Consider the following 19,870-nt stretch of genomic DNA (forward strand, 5'->3'; position numbering starts at 1 on the left):
TCTGATGGGTTCTGATGTGGACCTGATGTGGACCTGATGGGTTCTGATGTGGTTCTGATGGGTTCTGATGTGGACCTGATGTGGTTCTGATGGGTTCTGGGTGAGCTGGACCCTCACCAGGGAAGTCATGGTGAAGCCGATGACCTCGATGCAGCCGTCGTCGTGACGCTGAGGCTCGAAGTCCTGATGCTCACTGGGGTTCCCCCACGGCGTGGTGCCGGCGCAGTACCTGGACCGGAGGGAACAGGAAACAGGAAACAGGAAACAGGAAACGGGGAACAAGGAACAGGAAACAGGAAACGGGGAACAGGAAACAGGAAACAGGACTTAAATTTATTCGGACATAACAACCTTAAAAAACATGTTTGAAAAAAGGCTTGAAATGTTTCCACATCTCAAACTACAACAGAGGGTAAAGAACAGGTATTTTACTTCCAGTAAAGTATTTTTACTTTATTACTCTTCCAGCAGATTACCTGGGGATGTTGAGGAAGAGGAGGCACTGCAGCTTCATCTCCTGGACTTTGGCTGTGAGATCTGTGCCGTCGCACTGAGGAGCAGAAAAACACAAACAGGACCGGGTAATCAGATTACTCAGAGTTACAGGACCGAGGTAATCAGAGTAGTCAGAGTTATAGGACTCAGAGTACTTAGAGTACAGGACCCGGGGTAATCAGAGTACTCAGAGTTACAGGACCGAGGTAATCAGAATACTCAGATTACAGGACCGAGGTAATCAGATTACTCAGAGTTACATGATCGGGGTAATCAGAGTACTCAGTTACAGTACCCGGGGTAATCAGAGTACAGGACTGAGGTAATCAGAGTACTCAGATTACAGGACCGGGGTAATCAGAGTAACATTCAGTTTTCCTGCAGATAAAAACAGTTTCTGAAGATCTGAGGGCAGATTTTTCTGATTTTCTCAAATATATTTTCTCTGATGTTATTTTACGATAAAAGTTAAACAGATTTTAATCCTAATTATAAATATAAATCTGCTTTTTTCACCTGAAAAAATAAAAAACTAAGCAGAACGGATTCTGTGTAAAAGAAAAAGAGGAGGAAGAGGAGGAGGAGGAGAAGGGGGAGGAGGAGGAAGAAGAGGAGGAAGAGGAGAAAGAAGAGGAGGAAGAGGAGGAGGAGGAGGAGGAAGAGGAGGAGGAGGAGGAGGAGGAAGAAGAGGAGGAGGAGGAGGAGGAAGAAGAGGAGGAAGAGGAAGAGGAGGAGGAGGAGGAGGAGGAGGAAGAAGAGGAGGAAGAGGAGGAGGAGGAGGAAGAAGAGGAGGAAGAGGAAGAGGAGGAGGAGAAGAAGGAGGAGGAGGAGGAGGGTGATGAAGACACTCACCACCACTCTGATGTGCTTAGCGAGGTCTTTGGAGCAGCCGCTCAGGAAGTCGGAGAAGGCCGTCTGAAACAGAAACGTTTACAGATTTTAGCAGCACGTTCTCCTGCAGCAGAACCATCGCAGCAGAGAACCACTCACCCCCGCGTAGAACATCTTGTTCCTGAAGCGGCTGTTGAATTTCTCAGGGTTGGCCTCTAGAAACAGAACGACAGAATAAAAGTTTAATCCGAGGAGGAGAAAACATTTAACCCAGCTGCAGATTTTATCAACAGGTCAACAAGCCTCAGATTAAAACAAGGTTCCACAGGGTTCTGTGTTTGGATCAGGACGGTTCTTCATGGTTCCACCGGCTAACATTATCAAACAACAGGATTAACACAGGTTCACCCTGAAGGTCAGACCGTGCAGTGAGCTCCAAGTCCCGCCCACACACCCTCCTGACTCGCTAACAGGCTGTCAATCACAGCAAGAGGAAAACGACAGGTTTTTAAAACGAACACTAGGGGGCGCCTGTCTTTCGTGGCTCCTGGTCCAGAACCTCAGCCTGCCTGAAAGGCTGCAGTGGGACCTGCAGAGTCTCCGGGGGACGGGGAGGACTGACCTCTGGATTCGTGGAAGCCCAGCGTGACGTGAGCGTCGAAGCCCAGACTGAAGTAGTTGTTGAAAACATCGATGGGGAGCTGAGGACGAGAAGAAGCCAAATTACAAACGCTTCATTCAGGTTTTTACGAGCAGAGGGACAAACGGACCTTATCTGTCTGCTGCTCGTCCCGCTCGTCGGGACGGACCTCCGGGTTCGCCTCCACGTTCAGGTTCCACCGGTCCAGCTGGACCACGTTCCCGTCCTCCACGTGGGACAGGATCTTTGTGATGGGTTCATCCGTGTACCCCTGAGACACGAACAGAGCCACTCAGGACAAACTCAGGACAAACTCGGGACAAACCCGGGACAAACAAGGGACAAACAAGGGACAAACTCAGGACAAACACGGGACAAACACAGGACAAACTCGGGACAAACTCAGGACAAACTCAGGACAAACTCTGGACAAACTCTGGACAAACCCGGGACAAACTCGGGACAAACTCGGGACAAACTCGGGACAAACTCTGGACAAACCCGGGACAAACTCTGAAGTCTGAACCCCCTCAGGTCCCGGCGCTGGTCTCTGCTCTCACACGTGTTTATTTCAGTTTCAGATCGGATCTGAGATCAGTTTTCACTCAGAACCTGGACTAACTCACCCCGCCCCAGTTGAGGGTCCTGGCCAGGTCGTTACCCGTCCCCAGAGGAAGGATGGCCACGGGGGGCTGGGGGCGGAGCTTCAACTGGTCCAACACGGACAGAATCCAGCCCACCTGGACCCAGAGGCAGAGAGACCGGCATGTTAGACCTGCCTCTATAATGTTCTCTAATCCAGAACCCTAACCTGGTCCAGCATCAGTTACCATGGAAACAGATCCAGCTTCATGACACGGAAACCCTGAAGCTGGTTCTGATGTGTTTGATGCTGGACTCACCGTGCCGTCGCCGCCGCACGCCAAGATCCTCAGGTTGGGCACTTTGGAGTACAGCTCCAACCTGGAAGGAACCAAGGCGAGAACTTAGAACCAAACCAAGACCAGAGACCTGGACCTGGACCAGAGAACTGGGACAAAGTTGGATCAGCAATGGGAACAAAACCCTGATGTGTCTGAGGTTTTTGAGGCTCACATAATGATGTTGCACAGTTAACCCAGTCCAGCTGACCGGGTCCAGCTGACCCGGTCCAGCTGACCCAGTCCAGCTGATCCGGGCCAGCTGATCCGGGCCAGCTGATCCGGGCCAGCTGACCCAGTCCAAACTAAACCAAGACCTGTTCTGAGATCAGATGGACAACATTCGACTGTCCCATCTTTTAGAAGTCTTCAGTGGGTTTGAAAGGAGGTGTAAGGGTGTCAGCAGGTCCTTACCCCTCTTTCGGTCCTCCTTTGGTCAGGTCGAACACCTGTCGAGGATTCAGGTACCACATGAAGGACTGGATGATCTTTGCTCCCTGAAAGAGGAAAAAAAAAGGGTCAGAAAGGACAAAACCTAAAACCTCTTCCGACCGTTTGATGTTTTCAGCGAAAACAGAAGCTGGTCTGAGGGAATGGATAGGTCTAGGGTCATCTGGGTCAGGTCTAGGGTCATCTGGGTCAGGTTTAGGGTCATCTGGGTCAGGTCTAGGATCATCTGGGTCAGATCTAGGGTCATCTGGGTCAGGTCTAGGGTCATCTGGGTCAGGTTTAGGGTCATCTGGGTCAGGTCTAGGATCATCTGGGTCAGATCTAGGGTCATCCGGGTCAGGTTTAGGGTCATCTGGGTCAGGTCTAGGGTCATTTGTTTAGCAGTAGTTTAGTTGTAAACTTTGATGCGACTCTTTAACTGTTTTTAATCCTCACCCTATAAAAACGTTTAACCCACAGAAAACTACCTGGTTCCCGCCGCTCTTCGGGTTAACGAACACCAGCAGAGGCTTCATGAGCTGCGAGGGGAGGGGCTTCACCAGGAAGGGCTTCCAGCGGCCATCTTGGAGCTGCGAGACGACAGAAACAACAGGAAGTCAGTAAAACACGTCCTGATAGCAGGAGAGCGTCGCCTGCTGAAGGTGGAGTCCAACCGAGAGACGCTCAGAGACATGAAGGTCCTTCTGCCCAATCAGTCAAAGAACAACCAACCATCCATCCAACCAACTGTTCATCCATCCAACCAACCAACCATCCAATCAACTGTTCATCCATCCAACCAACCAACCAACTGTTCATCCATCCATCCATCCAACCAACTGTTCATCCATCCAACCAACTGTTCATCCATCCATCCATCCAACCAACTGTTCATCCATCCAACCAACCAACCAACCATCCAATCAACTATTCATCCATCCAACCAACTGTTCATCCATCCAACCAACCAACCAACCAACCAACCAACTGTTCATCCATCCATCCATCCATCCATCCAACTGTCCAACCATCCATCCATCCATCCATCCATCCATCCATCCATCCCTGTTGGAAACAGCTTCAGGAACAGTTTAAATGCAGACTGAGATTTTTCTGCTGGTCTGCAGATGAGTTTGTGTGCTGTAGGAAAATGCAAACATCAAACACTGAAATCTGTCATTACCCAAATCCATATCAGGGATTATTTGTTCAGATCTGGATATTTCTAAACCCTCTGAAGAGGCTTGGATGATAAAATGATCAGATCTATTTATTTCCTTATTTCCTTAGACAACCTAAAAACTTCATTTTTTTGTTAGAAATACCAATAAAAGGTGTTTTTGNGTCCAACCATCCATCCATCCATCCATCCATCCATCCATCCATCCCTGTTGGAAACAGCTTCAGGAACAGTTTAAATGCAGACTGAGATTTTTCTGCTGGTCTGCAGATGAGTTTGTGTGCTGTAGGAAAATGCAAACATCAAACACTGAAATCTGTCATTACCCAAATCCATATCAGGGATTATTTGTTCAGATCTGGATATTTCTAAACCCTCTGAAGAGGCTTGGATGATAAAATGATCAGATCTATTTATTTCCTTATTTCCTTAGACAACCTAAAAACTTCATTTTTTTGTTAGAAATACCAATAAAAGGTGTTTTTGTTTTAATTCCTCACCTCTGCTCCCTTCTTGCTGGACTTGTTGCACTTCAGAGACGTCCGTTTCTTCTTTTTGCTGGATTTCAGAGACGTCTGCAGAAACGGGACAAGAAGAAAACCTTTTCTGCTCATGTCTTGTCTCTGATCAGTCCCCGACAGACCAAAACAAAGGCTAAGAACAGGCTGCGGTTTGTGACTGAGGTTAGGGTGACACTGATGTTACTCAAACTGAAACCAACTTTCTGTCTGATTTCCTTCCAGGCAGCCAGATGTTGAACAAATCTCCTAAACTGCTCTAAAATAAAGAACTGTCTGAAGGTTTTCTGCAGCAGGGTCCGTCTGTGATTGGGCGCTTGTACCTGCGGCCGGCGGACTCTGATGATCCACGTCGGGGGGACGATGACGGCGGCGTGAGCTCCCAGAGAGCAGCACTCCTCGATCTGCTGCAGCATGAAGCACGTCACCTTGTTGTGGTACTGAAACACAAACAGCATCACACCAAGTTACCGAGCGTCAGTTCAGACACAGCAAACTTTCAGACACTTTTTGTTTTTTAGCTGCGGTGGACTTCAGTCTCAGGTTCTTTCACATCTGTCCAGTGCTTAATGAGATATTTTGCTAACAAACACCAACTCACCGCCTGTTTGCACCACGAGCAGCTGATGGCAACGATCTCTTTGCTGTGAAACGTGAACTTCTGCTGGAAGCCCTGTTGGAGACACGTTCCATCAGCAGCAGAAAACAGCGAACAGTAACAGCCTCTACCAGCCAGGTTTGTGGAAATATTAAGGTTTAAGATGAAATAAACGATTTATTGTTTCATGTTTTAACAGAAAACAACGTTCAGAAAGAATAAAGTTCACTGAAGGACTTTATTCTTTTTCTGTTTCCATCAAAACTGAGTTCACTGCTTCAAAAAACATCAAAACATGAAACTCCAGCAGAAACGTTCTGCTCTGATATTTGGTCCCAGAGCGTCAGAATCTGATAAATGTCCCCAAAGAGCTCTAAACCCGGTCCTGTTGGAGCTCTAAACCCGGTCCTGTTGGAGCTCTAAACCTGGTCCTGTTGGAGCTCTAAACCTGGTCCTGTTGGAGCTCTAAACCTGGTCCTGTTGGAGCTCNTCTAAACCCGGTCATGATGGAGCTCTAAACCCGGTCATGATGGAGCTCTAAACCCGGTCATGATGGAGCTCTAAACCCGGTCATGATGGAGCTCTAAACCCGGTCATGATGGAGCTCTAAACCCGGTCATGATGGAGCTCTAAACCCGGTCATGATGGAGCTCTAAACCCGGTCATGATGGAGCTCTAAACCCGGTCATGATGGAGCTCTAAACCCGGTCATGATGGAGCTCTAAACCCGGTCATGATGGAGCTCTAAACCCGGTCATGATGGAGCTCTAAACCCGGTCATGATGGAGCTCTAAACCCGGTCATGATGGAGCTCTAAACCCGGTCATGATGGAGCTCTAAACCCGGTCATGATGGAGCTCTAAACCCGGTCATGATGGAGCTCTAAACCCGGTCATGATGGAGCTCTAAACCCGGTCATGATGGAGCTCTAAACCCGGTCATGATGGAGCTCTAAACCCGGTCATGATGGAGCTCTAAACCCGGTCATGATGGAGCTCTAAACCCGGTCATGATGGAGCTCTAAACCCGGTCATGATGGAGCTCTAAACCCGGTCATGATGGAGCTCTAAACCCGGTCATGATGGAGCTCTAAACCCGGTCATGATGGAGCTCTAAACCCGGTCATGATGGAGCTCTAAACCCGGTCATGATGGAGCTCTAAACCCGGTCATGATGGAGCTCTAAACCCGGTCATGATGGAGCTCTAAACCCGGTCATGATGGAGCTCTAAACCCGGTCATGATGGAGCTCTAAACCCGGTCATGATGGAGCTCTAAACCCGGTCATGATGGAGCTCTAAACCCGGTCATGATGGAGCTCTAAACCCGGTCATGATGGAGCTCTAAACCCGGTCATGATGGAGCTCTAAACCCGGTCATGATGGAGCTCTAAACCCGGTCATGATGGAGCTCTAAACCCGGTCATGATGGAGCTCTAAACCCGGTCATGATGGAGCTCTAAACCCGGTCATGATGGAGCTCTAAACCCGGTCATGATGGAGCTCTAAACCCGGTCATGATGGAGCTCTAAACCCGGTCATGATGGAGCTCTAAACCCGGTCATGATGGAGCTCTAAACCCGGTCATGATGGAGCTCTAAACCCGGTCATGATGGAGCTCTAAACCCGGTCATGATGGAGCTCTAAACCCGGTCATGATGGAGCTCTAAACCCGGTCATGATGGAGCTCTAAACCCGGTCATGATGGAGCTCTAAACCCGGTCATGATGGAGCTCTAAACCCGGTCATGATGGAGCTCTAAACCCGGTCATGATGGAGCTCTAAACCCGGTCATGATGGAGCTCTAAACCCGGTCATGATGGAGCTCTAAACCCGGTCATGATGGAGCTCTAAACCCGGTCATGATGGAGCTCTAAACCCGGTCATGATGGAGCTCTAAACCCGGTCATGATGGAGCTCTAAACCCGGTCATGATGGAGCTCTAAACCCGGTCATGATGGAGCTCTAAACCCGGTCATGATGGAGCTCTAAACCCGGTCATGATGGAGCTCTAAACCCGGTCATGATGGAGCTCTAAACCCGGTCATGATGGAGCTCTAAACCCGGTCATGATGGAGCTCTAAACCCGGTCATGATGGAGCTCTAAACCCGGTCATGATGGAGCTCTAAACCCGGTCATGATGGAGCTCTAAACCCGGTCATGATGGAGCTCTAAACCCGGTCATGATGGAGCTCTAAACCCGGTCATGATGGAGCTCTAAACCCGGTCATGATGGAGCTCTAAACCCGGTCATGATGGAGCTCTAAACCCGGTCATGATGGAGCTCTAAACCCGGTCATGATGGAGCTCTAAACCCGGTCATGATGGAGCTCTAAACCCGGTCATGATGGAGCTCTAAACCCGGTCATGATGGAGCTCTAAACCCGGTCATGATGGAGCTCTAAACCCGGTCATGATGGAGCTCTAAACCCGGTCATGATGGAGCTCTAAACCCGGTCATGATGGAGCTCTAAACCCGGTCATGATGGAGCTCTAAACCCGGTCATGATGGAGCTCTAAACCCGGTCATGATGGAGCTCTAAACCCGGTCATGATGGAGCTCTAAACCCGGTCATGATGGAGCTCTAAACCCGGTCATGATGGAGCTCTAAACCCGGTCATGATGGAGCTCTAAACCCGGTCATGATGGAGCTCTAAACCCGGTCATGATGGAGCTCTAAACCCGGTCATGATGGAGCTCTAAACCCGGTCATGATGGAGCTCTAAACCCGGTCATGATGGAGCTCTAAACCCGGTCATGATGGAGCTCTAAACCCGGTCATGATGGAGCTCTAAACCCGGTCATGATGGAGCTCTAAACCCGGTCATGATGGAGCTCTAAACCCGGTCATGATGGAGCTCTAAACCCGGTCATGATGGAGCTCTAAACCCGGTCATGATGGAGCTCTAAACCCGGTCATGATGGAGCTCTAAACCCGGTCATGATGGAGCTCTAAACCCGGTCATGATGGAGCTCTAAACCCGGTCATGATGGAGCTCTAAACCCGGTCATGATGGAGCTCTAAACCCGGTCATGATGGAGCTCTAAACCCGGTCATGATGGAGCTCTAAACCCGGTCATGATGGAGCTCTAAACCCGGTCATGATGGAGCTCTAAACCCGGTCATGATGGAGCTCTAAACCCGGTCATGATGGAGCTCTAAACCCGGTCATGATGGAGCTCTAAACCCGGTCATGATGGAGCTCTAAACCCGGTCATGATGGAGCTCTAAACCCGGTCATGATGGAGCTCTAAACCCGGTCATGATGGAGCTCTAAACCCGGTCATGATGGAGCTCTAAACCCGGTCATGATGGAGCTCTAAACCCGGTCATGATGGAGCTCTAAACCCGGTCATGATGGAGCTCTAAACCCGGTCATGATGGAGCTCTAAACCCGGTCATGATGGAGCTCTAAACCCGGTCATGATGGAGCTCTAAACCCGGTCATGATGGAGCTCTAAACCCGGTCATGATGGAGCTCTAAACCCGGTCATGATGGAGCTCTAAACCCGGTCATGATGGAGCTCTAAACCCGGTCATGATGGAGCTCTAAACCCGGTCATGATGGAGCTCTAAACCCGGTCATGATGGAGCTCTAAACCCGGTCATGATGGAGCTCTAAACCCGGTCATGATGGAGCTCTAAACCCGGTCATGATGGAGCTCTAAACCCGGTCATGATGGAGCTCTAAACCTGGTCATGATGGAGCTCTAACCTCAGGAGGTTCTGGTGGATGACAGGTAAACGGATCAAAACTCCGACCCACCTTCCCACACTGCCGACACTTCCCCGCCTGGCGCCTCCTGTGGACCCAGTGATGTCGAACCACGTTGGCCTGAAAAACGAGACGTTCTGACAGTTAATGACGCTGACATGCAGCTGAGGCTGAATCTTTCCTGCCGCCGCCGCGCCGCTGACCTCTCGGACGGCTCGAGACGCCGGCTCCCTGAAGGACGGTTTGCACCTGAAGTTGATCTGAGGAGAGAGGAGAGAACGTGAGGAACGCAGCAGGAACATCTCAGAGAGCTCTTCTGGAGCCGGTTTACCTTCTCCAGCTGCTCCATGCACACCACGTGCACGGATATCTTACATCCAGCGCATTTCATCCTCGCCGCAGACTTCTGCTGCAGAAACCAGAGCAGGAAGAGTTGGGTCAAACAGTTTCTGTGTTTGTCTCTTGGATGGAGCCGGAACAGAACTCACCAGAGATCTGGCGACGCAGAACTGCTCTCCAACGTAGCAGAAGTCTCCAGAAACACTGGCCTCGAACCAGATGTGTTCTCCGTACGGAGCGTTCTCCTGCCACACAAACATCAACAATCAGACGATAAAACGATCCCAACCATCGCTCTGAAAACACAAACTTTACGGTGAAATTTAAACTCTCAGTCAGAGCTCGGAGGGTTTTAGTGAGATTATTTTTGTCTTAGAAATATTTTTTGTAAACAAGTTTTCAGCTGATTCATTTTTATCTCCTTCCTTCCTCTGACAGGTGAACGTTCTGAATGTAGAAACTAAGGTTCTGAGTCAAGTTTGTTTCTGGGTTTTAGGACTGAAACCCTCCTGGTTCTGCTCGACTGCCGCGGCCGTTACTCACGGTCCAGTCGACGGTGCTGCTGGGCTGCAGGGAGTCCGTCGGTCCGGACGTCGACACGTTGGGCTGGACGTGCTGCAGACTCGACTTGGCAACGGCTTTCCTGCAAACACGACAGGTCCGAAAACTTTTTATCTTTTATTATTAAACTTTTATTCACTCCAAACTAAAGAACACTTCAAAATAACACGATGCGATCAGGTTCTGGTTCTGATCAGGTTCTGGGTTCTGGTCAGGTTCTGGTTCTGGTCAGGTTTCAGTGTTTACATCCTGTTAAAGCAGCCAAACATGAAAAATATTCTGCTTTTGTGAAAGATCCAGTAACCCCTCCCCATTTTAAATATGGGTGGAGCCTGATCAGGCCCCTGGACAGTTTGGGGGCGGAGCCTTCTTTATCAGCTCTGCTTTAACAGGACAGGTGTAAAACCCTAAATGTGATGATATTTCTAAAACATTTGGACCTGCAGGCTTCCTGCTGACGTCTGTTTGGAACAGAAATACCCCCCCCCCCTCCCCCTCAGACAGAAACGGGTCACAGCGGCTCCTCGCGGGTACATACAGCAGGAAGGCACAGAAACTTTCCAGGCGGGAGTCGTAGCAGTGAGCCCCCAGAGGGCTGAGGGCCCCGGGGCCCCTGTAGAAGGCCGGGTGGTGGAGGTAGTACACGGAGCTCTTGCGGCTGGGCAGGGGCTGGCCCCTCCCGGGCCAGGGGCTCCCAGCTTTGGAGATGGTGGAGATCCTTCTCCTCTTCCTCTGGCTGGAGGCTCGACGGCTGAAGGAACCGGATTCTCCCACAAACACCTGAGACGAGTTCCTGCGGAGGCAGCGAGGGGCCCGGATCAGGGGCCTCCTCAGAACCTCCAGGGGGGAGATGGAGGAAGGGGTGGAGGCTGGAGAGGCTGGAGAGGCAGGAGGTGAGGAAGCTTCATCCTCCTCCTCGTCCTCAGGTAGTTGCTCCGCCTCCGACAGCTGGCTGCCCTCTGATTGGCTGCTGATGGAGTAATCACTGCTGTCATCATCTCTGTCTGAGTGGAGGCTGCTGGAGCGGGAGAATGCCTTCCCGTTGTTAGCCCCGCCCCTTAGCTCCACCTGCTGTTCTCCTGCTGATAGCCCCACCCCCAGTCCGCCCCCTTCCTCGTCTTCCTCGGCCATCTGGAAGAGGCTGGCGAGCAGCATGGACGGCCCCAGCAGGTGGGTGTCGATGGTCCGCAGCTTCGCTACCTTCCTCCGGCACACGGCGAACCTCGGGTTCAGGCTGGGCGTGGTGGTGCTGGAGCGCCTGCGGGCGTGGCCCACCCTGCCGTGGTGGGGCGCCCTCGCCAGGCGACCCCCGCCTGCGCTGGGGGGCCCCGCCTGCAGCTGGATGCTGGAGCGGCGCCTCCGGGTCAGGGCGGAGGAGGGCAGGCCCACGCTGGACCTCCGGCGGGCCTTGCTGGTTGGGACAGCCACGCTAGGCCTCCGCTGGCGGCAGGCGGGGGCGTCCACCTCCGCCTGCAGGGGGGCGTCTTTCCTCCTAAAGTGACGGCGGAAAAACGTGTCCATGTTGGACGCGGGGACGGATCAGGCGTCCAACAGGCTCCTCCCCCGTGGCTGTTGGTGCAGAAAGCAGTTAGCCGGAGCTCCAGGTTTCAACTCCAAGAACAAAACAAGGTTCTACAGAACTGTGCAAAAGTTTCATCCATCCATCCATCCATCCATCCATCCATCCATCATCCATCCATCCATCCATCTATTCATCCTTTATCCATCCATCATCCATCATCCATCCATCCAGAGAACGGTTGGTGGTTTAAGGTTCTGCAGATCCGTCAGCAGGTTTCCTGAAGCCACTCTGAGATCTGGACTCTGCAGTCACCTGATGCGTCTGTCTGACCCTGGACCTAAAATCTGAACCTATCAGAGATTCGACACGTTTCTCCTGATTTTATGGTCGTTTGTTTGAATCTGTGCAGCTTTTATAACAGCTGTGGTGCAGAAGAGAGGACTGAGGGAGGAAAACGTTAACATGTCAGCCTCTAAAAGGACAAGAAGGTGGACTCAGGTTCTGTCTCCATGACAGTCGTCCTCACAGACAGCAGTGAGTAAAAACCTGAACCGGATCCAGCAGAATCCAGATCCCGTCGCTGACCATCCACCAACCTTTTACAGACTCAGAGCTGCAGCTGGAGGATATTTGTTCTGAAGGAAATTAAATGCTCTAAAACTTTTGCACAGTTCTGCACTTCGTCATGAACAGAACAACTGGACCGGCTCGGACTCGGTTAGGGCTGGAAACACCAACTGGTTCAGAGGTTCTGAGGTTTCATTTGTTGCTGCAGTAAAAAGGACTTTTATAAAAACCTGCTGACAACAAACAATGAAGAGAAAATATTTTTCTGAGAATCTGAAACTTCGGGCTCCAGGAGAGTTCTGCTGATTCACGGAGCCGAGCGGCGCTCTGACAGCTGGTTCTGCTGGGCCTGAATGAAGATCTCCTCATGTTTCTGAGGCATCAGGTCCTCGTTTGACCTGCAGCGCCAGAGAGGAGCATCAATTATGGATGCGGAGCGGCAGGAGGCGCAGGAGGCGCAGCACGCCGACAGGAAGCTGTCATCATCAGCAACAACACCAGCGGTAACTACACAAACAGCTCACCTCACCTGACAGGTGGACCCGTCAGGTGTCCCTCCGACTGTCAACAACAACAACAACAACAACGATCTCAGGCAGGAACACACCAGAACTGGACCGGTTCTGGTTCTGGCCTTCAACAGATCTGAACTCAGGGTCTCTGACATGTGAAGGTTCTGTCACAGACTGAAGGTTCTCCTGATGACTAAGGTTCCTCTTCCAGGTCTTCTCCAAAGACCTTCATGTCTGAGGAATCGGAACCAGAACACCAAGACGTTCGAAGTCTTAATGATCTTCTGGAAACCTGCAGAGATCTCCCAGTATGACCTGTGTGTGTGTGTGTGTGTGTGTGTGTGTCTCGGCTGCAGCAACAACAGATTAGCAGGAAGGCGTTACGTGAGCGGCGCTGACTGATTAGCAGAGTTTATTTATAGACGTTGGTCTTTATTTCCCTGTTTCCTGTTTCACCTGAGTTACCTGTTGGAGCCGCCCAGAGCCGCACCTTTACTCAGATTACTGGATCCAACTTTCACTCCACCCGCTTCTTCCTGCAGGCGTTGTCTTCAGAGGTTCCTCTGAAGGAACCTTTGAATCCGGTTCTTTCAGCCAGAGAACAAACAGAACCAACAAAACCGAAGCTGCTGCTGGTTCTGGAACAATCGGGTCATGAGTCACGTGTCGATCCGGTCCAGCTCCCGTAGAACCACCGATGATGCATTCAGGGACAACACGGAAACCTCAGCTCACAGAGGATCAGAGAGAACCTGCTGCTTCCTCAGCCAAACAAAACAACCTTTTCTCCTGAGGTTCAGTGAACGCATCACAACGTGATTACTTTCCCTTTATTTAAATTTATAGTTCTTAATTATTCTTTTCAAACTCGGAGCTCTTTATGAACTTTGCTCTGTAAACATTGTTGATTTATTTAAGTCAGGAAGCAGAAAACTATAAAATCTGCGTCACATGATGATTCTGAGCACGAAGCGCCGCTCGTCTCCATAGATTTACATGTTTTCTGACGCACTTCCTGTTTTCCTCCTCCTCCTCCTCCTCCCACAAACACTTCAGCTCCAGTCAGCGCACAAAGCGCTGCAGAATAAAGGCAGACAGTGAACGCAGCACCAGCGGCTCTCTAATTAGGCGGCGATCGTTGCCACGGCAGCTGATTATTAAAACTCAAACAGACTGAAGGGTTCTGGATCTGAGCGGGTTCTGCACATCTGAGCAGAGAACCAGAACATATTAGAGTCAATTTTTAAGAAAGAGCTGAAAATCTAAAATAAAAGCTGATAAAACACAACTATTCCAGTTTTACATTTAAAATAAACTTTAACTTAATTTATTCTCCGTTAAAATCAGTTAAAACAAAACGTCCCCATCTTGTTTTTATAGCATTTTTATTCTACTGAACTGAAAGATAAAATCAAATCGTTCCTCAGAATAAAAAAAAAAAAAAAAAAAGTTTCAGATTTAAAGAAAATATTTGATCTTTTTAACAACAAAATAAAAAAAAACCTGAAGATTTTAAATAGTTTTATGTTTAAATGCATCTGAAATGTTTGAGTTCTGCCTCAGAGAGTCCAGAACCGGAGCCAGAACCTGGGTCTGAGGCGGTCCAGTAGAAGAGGAACCACAACAAACAAACAAACAAACAAACGAAGTGAGTCTGAATACGACCTGAGAGCAGCAGAGAGTCCGAACCTGCAGGGAGGAAGAGGAGAACCACACTGAGAGGAAGAGCCACACACCCAAATATCCCCGAGCCACAAACTGATCCAGGTTCTGCTCCGGCCCGGCTCCTCCCTGCGGCCAGACCCAGGACCGGCTGATCCAGGAGCAGCGCCTGTAACCCCTCCCTTCGGCTCGGTGGGAGCAGGGATGAATGGAGCCGCCGGGCAGCTCCTCATTAACACTTCAAGGCCCGCAAGCTGCTGCATTATGGATCCAATTAGGCAGAACCGCGAACAGGAGGAGGAGCTGCATGCTAATGCTAATCTGTCCAAAACTGTGTGTTTGTCCTCCTGCTGCTGCAGGACAGTCGGGACTCGTCCTGGACTTGGTTTCCTGGTTTCTGGAGTCAAAGATGGATCCTGAGTCCTCCTTGTTAGCTCCTAACGAGGCTTCCAGTTTCCTGTCCTGATCTCTGACGTCTATCATCTGACGGAACAGCTGACCTCTGTTACTTCCTTCTCCTTGAAGGAGTTCTGGGATCCAGATCCTGATCCTGATCCTGGTCCTGATCCAGATCCAGATCTCAGCTTGTTCACGTCTGACAGAAAAACCTGACAGTTCATTCTTAAAGTTCTGTTTTAAGAAACAAAATGTTTTGTGTCAAAATCTGTGATTTCCCAGCGTCCACAGAGGTGACTCCAGATGTTTTATCAGAGGTAACAACATCTCGAGTCATCTCCAGGTTCCTCCAGGTTCCTCCAGGTTCTCTGGTTTGTTGTTCAGCTGTGTTTAAATTAGATCTGAACCTGGAAGAGGCTTAAAGGATCAGGAGCTCCTGGTTCTGTCGGACCGGGTCGGGCAGTCTCAACAGATTAGCATCACAGCAGACAGGAAGTGTCAGGTCCTCTGAGCTGAACGCCAACAGGAAACAGATTGATTCTTCTGTCTGTGAACCAACATCTTCTTCTTCATCAGATCAGGAGGGAAACCCAGACCTTCTCCTCTTCCTCTCCTGGACGGGTTCTCCTGGATGGGTTCTCCTGGACGGGCTCTCCTGGACGGGTTCTCCTGGACGGGTTCTCCTGGACAGGTTCTCCTGCACAGGTTCTCCTGGACGTTTCGGCAGCAGAGGAGCTGAAGAAACTGATCCCAGACCAGGTGGGAGCGACAGATCAGCTTTCTGATTGGCTGACGAGGCTCCTTCAGTTCTGTGTTCCTCCTGAGAGTACTTCAGGTGCTCCGGTTAGAGTTGGAAACCATAAACCTCAGATGTTGTGAAGCAGAACCAAGAATCCATCCGATTAAAAAAAAGATTGAACCGTTTCCTCTGCCGCCCCCTGGTGGTCAGAGCCGGTGTGTTTCCATCCTGAGAGTCCATGGCTCTGGCTCTGCTCGGCTCGGCTCGGCGGCTCTGTCTGATGACTCTGAGCCTTCATCATGTCCTCCTCCTCCTCCCTCAGAGCCCCGGCCCCCCTCTGGACCCGACTATTTATAGAAACAGGGCAGCGAGTGACAAAGATAGCGCAGGAAGTGGGTCTGTGTAATCCCTGGGTCCTGTCTCTCACACTTCACGCTGTAACGGGGTCAGAGGTCACTCTGATGGGTTTCTGTCCATCCTGGACCTGATCTGCAGAGACGGTTCTGACTCCCCGTCAGAGTCCTTCCTGCTGCGTGATCCAGTTCCTGTGGAAACCTGCAGAACATCCTCATCTGCACGGCTGAAGATCTCCTCACCAAAGCTCAGCAGCTGCTGGGTTCACGCTGGTCTCCATGGCAACCAGCGGAGTCCATCTGCTGAGAAATATGTTGGGAAAACCGAAGGAAAGCATCCAAACTCCATCAGCTCGGTTCTGCAGGACCGGATCAGACAGAACATGATGCATTCACTGAATGTAGGAACCGGGAAATAATTCAGTTCAAAGAAAAATAAAGAATTTAAAATCATCGATCAGCCGAAGAGCCGCTGGACTTCTGGAGTCAACCTGATTCAAGATGGCCGCCACAGCTAACCGACAGGCGGGCGATAAGCATTCCTCCGATTTAAATCAGGAGGTTCTGATCTGGACTTCAGTTCTGACCCGGTTCAGACGGGTCGGCCTGCAGCTCCGCAGCATCACGATCAGCCGAACATTTCCTCCAAACCAGAAACCGGCTAAAGAAACAGAGTCTGAGCGCCGAATGACAGCAAAAAGTAGCAAAAAGGTAACTAAAGCTACATGTGGCAGAACAGTAGCTAAAAGCTAACAGCAGCCGAAGTAGCCAAACAGAGCCGACACAGCCGAAGCAAAGATCTGAATGTGTTTCTGTGGGAAGAAAGTTTGGAAATAAAGTTAAATATTTTGAAAAGTATAAAAGTTACAAAAACAAAGTCAGAGCAGCCATCAGCTGAAGGAGCCGAAGCAGCCGAAGGTTTGGATGTAGGATCAGCTGAAACAGGAGCAGTCTGACTGCAGAACGTAAAGAGGATTATTGCTGAGTCAGCGTTTCCAGATAAAAAGCTGAATGAAAACCTGGAACCCGGCCGACCTTCTTAACCCAGAACCGGTTCCAAAGTCTGACAGGAAGCCAGGCGGCACCTCTGACACCAGGGCCCGACCCAGACCGAAACACAGGGTCACCCGCCGACAGAAATAAGGTTTCTGTCTGTTTCTGTCAGCAAAATATCTCCTGAACCACAGGTGTGACAGTAAACATGGCCGCCGCAGCTAACACAATGAGGAGTTACAGCTCGGAGGGGTAGTAGCTGAGAGTCATCCCTCTTTTTTAACTTTCTTCTGTTCGGTTTTTGAGCTCCACTCTGTGATTTTAACATATTTATCATTTAAAACCTTCAGGAAAGCTGCGACTTTTATACTTTAAAATATTAAACTTTATTTAAAAAAAAAATCCTTTTAAAATTATTCGAGATCTCTTCAGAACTTTTATAAACTTTGATGTTTTTGTTCTGGTTTTAAACCAACCTTTGGCTCCTTTCAGCTCTCATTGTTCTCGTGTTTAAAGGATGTTTCTGACCTTGAATGATCCACCAGAGAACCGCAGACGGTTCTAGGATCTGAGCCAGGGGAACCCACAGGAACCCACAGAAACCCACAGGAACCCTGAGAACCCACAGGAACCCACAGGAACCCGCAGGAACCCTGAAAACCCACAGAAACCCACAGGAACCCTGAGAACCCACAGGAACCATGAGAACCCACAGGCATCATGACTGAAGACGAGGGAATAAAAAGTCTAAAAGGTTTAAACTGAAAGAAGTGATGATGTCACCGTGACACGACGGAAACCTCCACCTGCTCACCTGCCAGGTGTGCAGGTGGAGAACACGCCGTCAGACTGGTTTGGTTCTTTAAAAAGAAACCTTTAATTGTGTTTAATCTGGCAGGAGGAGGGAACCTGAGACGCAGATCTGCCTGCGAGACTCGACTCTGGGAGGAAAACTACCCTCCTCCCTCCTGCCACAGACGAGGCTCCGCCCCCACCTGTGATGTAACGGCAGGTGTTTTCCATCAGGTGTCAGAGGTCACAGGCGGCGCACGGCCCGAGTGGACCGGCTCGGGTTTCAGGTGGAGGTGAAACAGAACCAGAGAGCAGCAACTGATCCGAAGCCCGACTTCCTGTCATTTCCACGGCGACGCAGAAGATTTCAAGATCCTGGTTTTTGGATCAGGACCCAGGTCCAGGTCTGTCAGAGAGGTGATGAGGAGCACCCTCAGCTACTACCACTCCACGCTGTTCCCAAACCTTTAAACACTTTCGTTTTATTCTGCCTCATTTATCAAAGTCAGCTTTTCACAATAAAAGCCCTACAGTTAAAGTGAACTTTGGTGGTTCTGTCCCAGTAACTGAGATGATTCCAGCTGTTGGCTGTAAACACCTGGTGTTACAGTAAAAACAGCCAAAGGTCAGCCAAAGGTCAGCCAAAGGTCAGCCGAAGGTCAGCCGAAGGTCAGCCAAAGGTCAGCCGAAACCAGCAGCGTTCAATAAAAACTGATCAGAAACATAATCATTTAAAAACAGGCACCAGAAGAGCGATCATGTTTTTGACGGTAATGTTTCTGTGTTCGTTTGTCTGAACTGTTAGCAAAATATCTCATGAAACGTCCAGAAGATCCACAGCAGCCGTTTAGCTGATGTTCTTCTTTGAACGTCTCGGTTTCAGCGCCTCCAGCAGGTGCTCAAACAGAACCAGAAACCCGCCTCTGAGCAGAACCTCGGGTCTGTGGAACCTGAGAGTCTCCACCTGTTCAGGTACGACGGTTCATCCTCAGAGGAGCTAAAACAGCCGAAACCCAAACGACTGAGATTCAGCAGCTGACCTGAAAGGTTTTGTTGTAGATTACATCAGTCCAATTCAAGATGGCCGCCACAGCCAACTGAGCAGCAGCTTGGTGTGGTAGTAGCTGAGAGTCATCCCCGACACTCAGTCTGACTCCATCTTCATCGTTCCTCATCATCAGACCTCAGGTTGAAGACATGAAGGCCAGCGGGTGATAGGCATTCATCACGGAGGCCTTTAATTTCATTCAGCGGAACAAAACAAACATCTGTGATTGTTTCTGGAGCAGGAGGAGGAGGAGGAGGAGGAGAGCCCTTCACCTCCTCTGAGGCATTTCAGATTAAAACGTCCTCTCCAGACTCAAACGCTCCCATCAGACTCTGATAACGAGCGTCTTTAATTAATTGACTCGTTAATAGCAGCTATAATTAGAGGAACCTGGGAGAACCACGATGTTCTCCTCCCCTCAGACAGAAACATTTAGAGCAGAACAAACAGACTCTCAGCTACTACCACACTGCAGCCATTTACGCTCCTAAGGCTGGTTAGCTGTGGCGGCCATCTTGAACTGTGCTATAGACGAACATCCAGAGACTTTCCTTAAAACCCTGCAGAGGCTCAGGAGATATTTCGCTAACACACACACACAGAGAACAAACTGCTGCTCTCAGCTTCCTGTCTGCTTGATGATGATGAGGATGAGGATGATGAGGGTCCAGTTTGTGACGAAGATGTGACTCAGAGAGGAAGTCAGAGCGCCGCGAACACTTGAGCTCCAACACGCGTGTTCTGAAGCACATGGAGCAGGAAAATAAATCTAAAGTTATAATCAAACATGAAGAACTTTATTATTTTTATTCTGGAAACGCTGAGTCAGCATTCAGCTTCCTGTTCAGAGACGCTACTTCAGCTGATTCAGCTGTTTCAGGTGTTTCAGGTACCGAAACGTTCAGATCCACGGAGAGTAACCTCCCCTGAGACTCTGAGACTCTGAGACCCTGAGACTCTCAGACTCTGAGACTGAGACCCTGAGACTCTCAGACTCTGAGACTCTGAGACCCTGAGACTCTCAGACTCTGAGACCCTGAGACTCTCAGACTCTGAGAC

The 19,870-nt window shown here is 50.0% G+C and overlaps 1 protein-coding gene across 5 annotated transcripts in view; it reads right to left on the reverse strand.

The window, feature by feature from the left end:
- Positions 1 to 19,870, reverse strand: part of dgkzb (diacylglycerol kinase, zeta b) — a 31,867-nt gene that overhangs the window by 8,066 nt on the left and 3,931 nt on the right. For 2 of the 5 annotated variants that reach the window (XM_037978265.1, XM_037978266.1), the window contains 18 exons: positions 10,210 to 10,309; positions 9,816 to 9,911; positions 9,659 to 9,736; positions 9,531 to 9,587; positions 9,379 to 9,447; positions 5,615 to 5,686; positions 5,337 to 5,453; positions 4,996 to 5,070; positions 3,804 to 3,905; positions 3,301 to 3,383; positions 2,869 to 2,929; positions 2,593 to 2,706; positions 2,097 to 2,237; positions 1,949 to 2,027; positions 1,486 to 1,541; positions 1,348 to 1,410; positions 477 to 550; positions 118 to 229 (listed from right to left, as the gene is read on the reverse strand). In XM_037978265.1, coding sequence (XP_037834193.1) covers positions 118 to 229; positions 477 to 550; positions 1,348 to 1,410; positions 1,486 to 1,541; positions 1,949 to 2,027; positions 2,097 to 2,237; positions 2,593 to 2,706; positions 2,869 to 2,929; positions 3,301 to 3,383; positions 3,804 to 3,905; positions 4,996 to 5,070; positions 5,337 to 5,453; positions 5,615 to 5,686; positions 9,379 to 9,447; positions 9,531 to 9,587; positions 9,659 to 9,736; positions 9,816 to 9,911; positions 10,210 to 10,309 — 1,549 coding nt within the window. Of the gene's footprint in view, positions 1 to 117; positions 230 to 476; positions 551 to 1,347; positions 1,411 to 1,485; positions 1,542 to 1,948; positions 2,028 to 2,096; positions 2,238 to 2,592; positions 2,707 to 2,868; positions 2,930 to 3,300; positions 3,384 to 3,803; positions 3,906 to 4,995; positions 5,071 to 5,336; positions 5,454 to 5,614; positions 5,687 to 9,378; positions 9,448 to 9,530; positions 9,588 to 9,658; positions 9,737 to 9,815; positions 9,912 to 10,209; positions 10,310 to 10,765; positions 14,131 to 19,870 lie in introns of those variants that run through there. The other 3 variants (XM_037978263.1, XM_037978262.1, XM_037978264.1) reach the window with 3 other exon arrangements.

This window comes from Kryptolebias marmoratus, linkage group LG11 (assembly GCF_001649575.2).
Source record: "Kryptolebias marmoratus isolate JLee-2015 linkage group LG11, ASM164957v2, whole genome shotgun sequence".
NCBI classification, from domain to species: domain Eukaryota; kingdom Metazoa; phylum Chordata; class Actinopteri; order Cyprinodontiformes; family Rivulidae; genus Kryptolebias; species Kryptolebias marmoratus.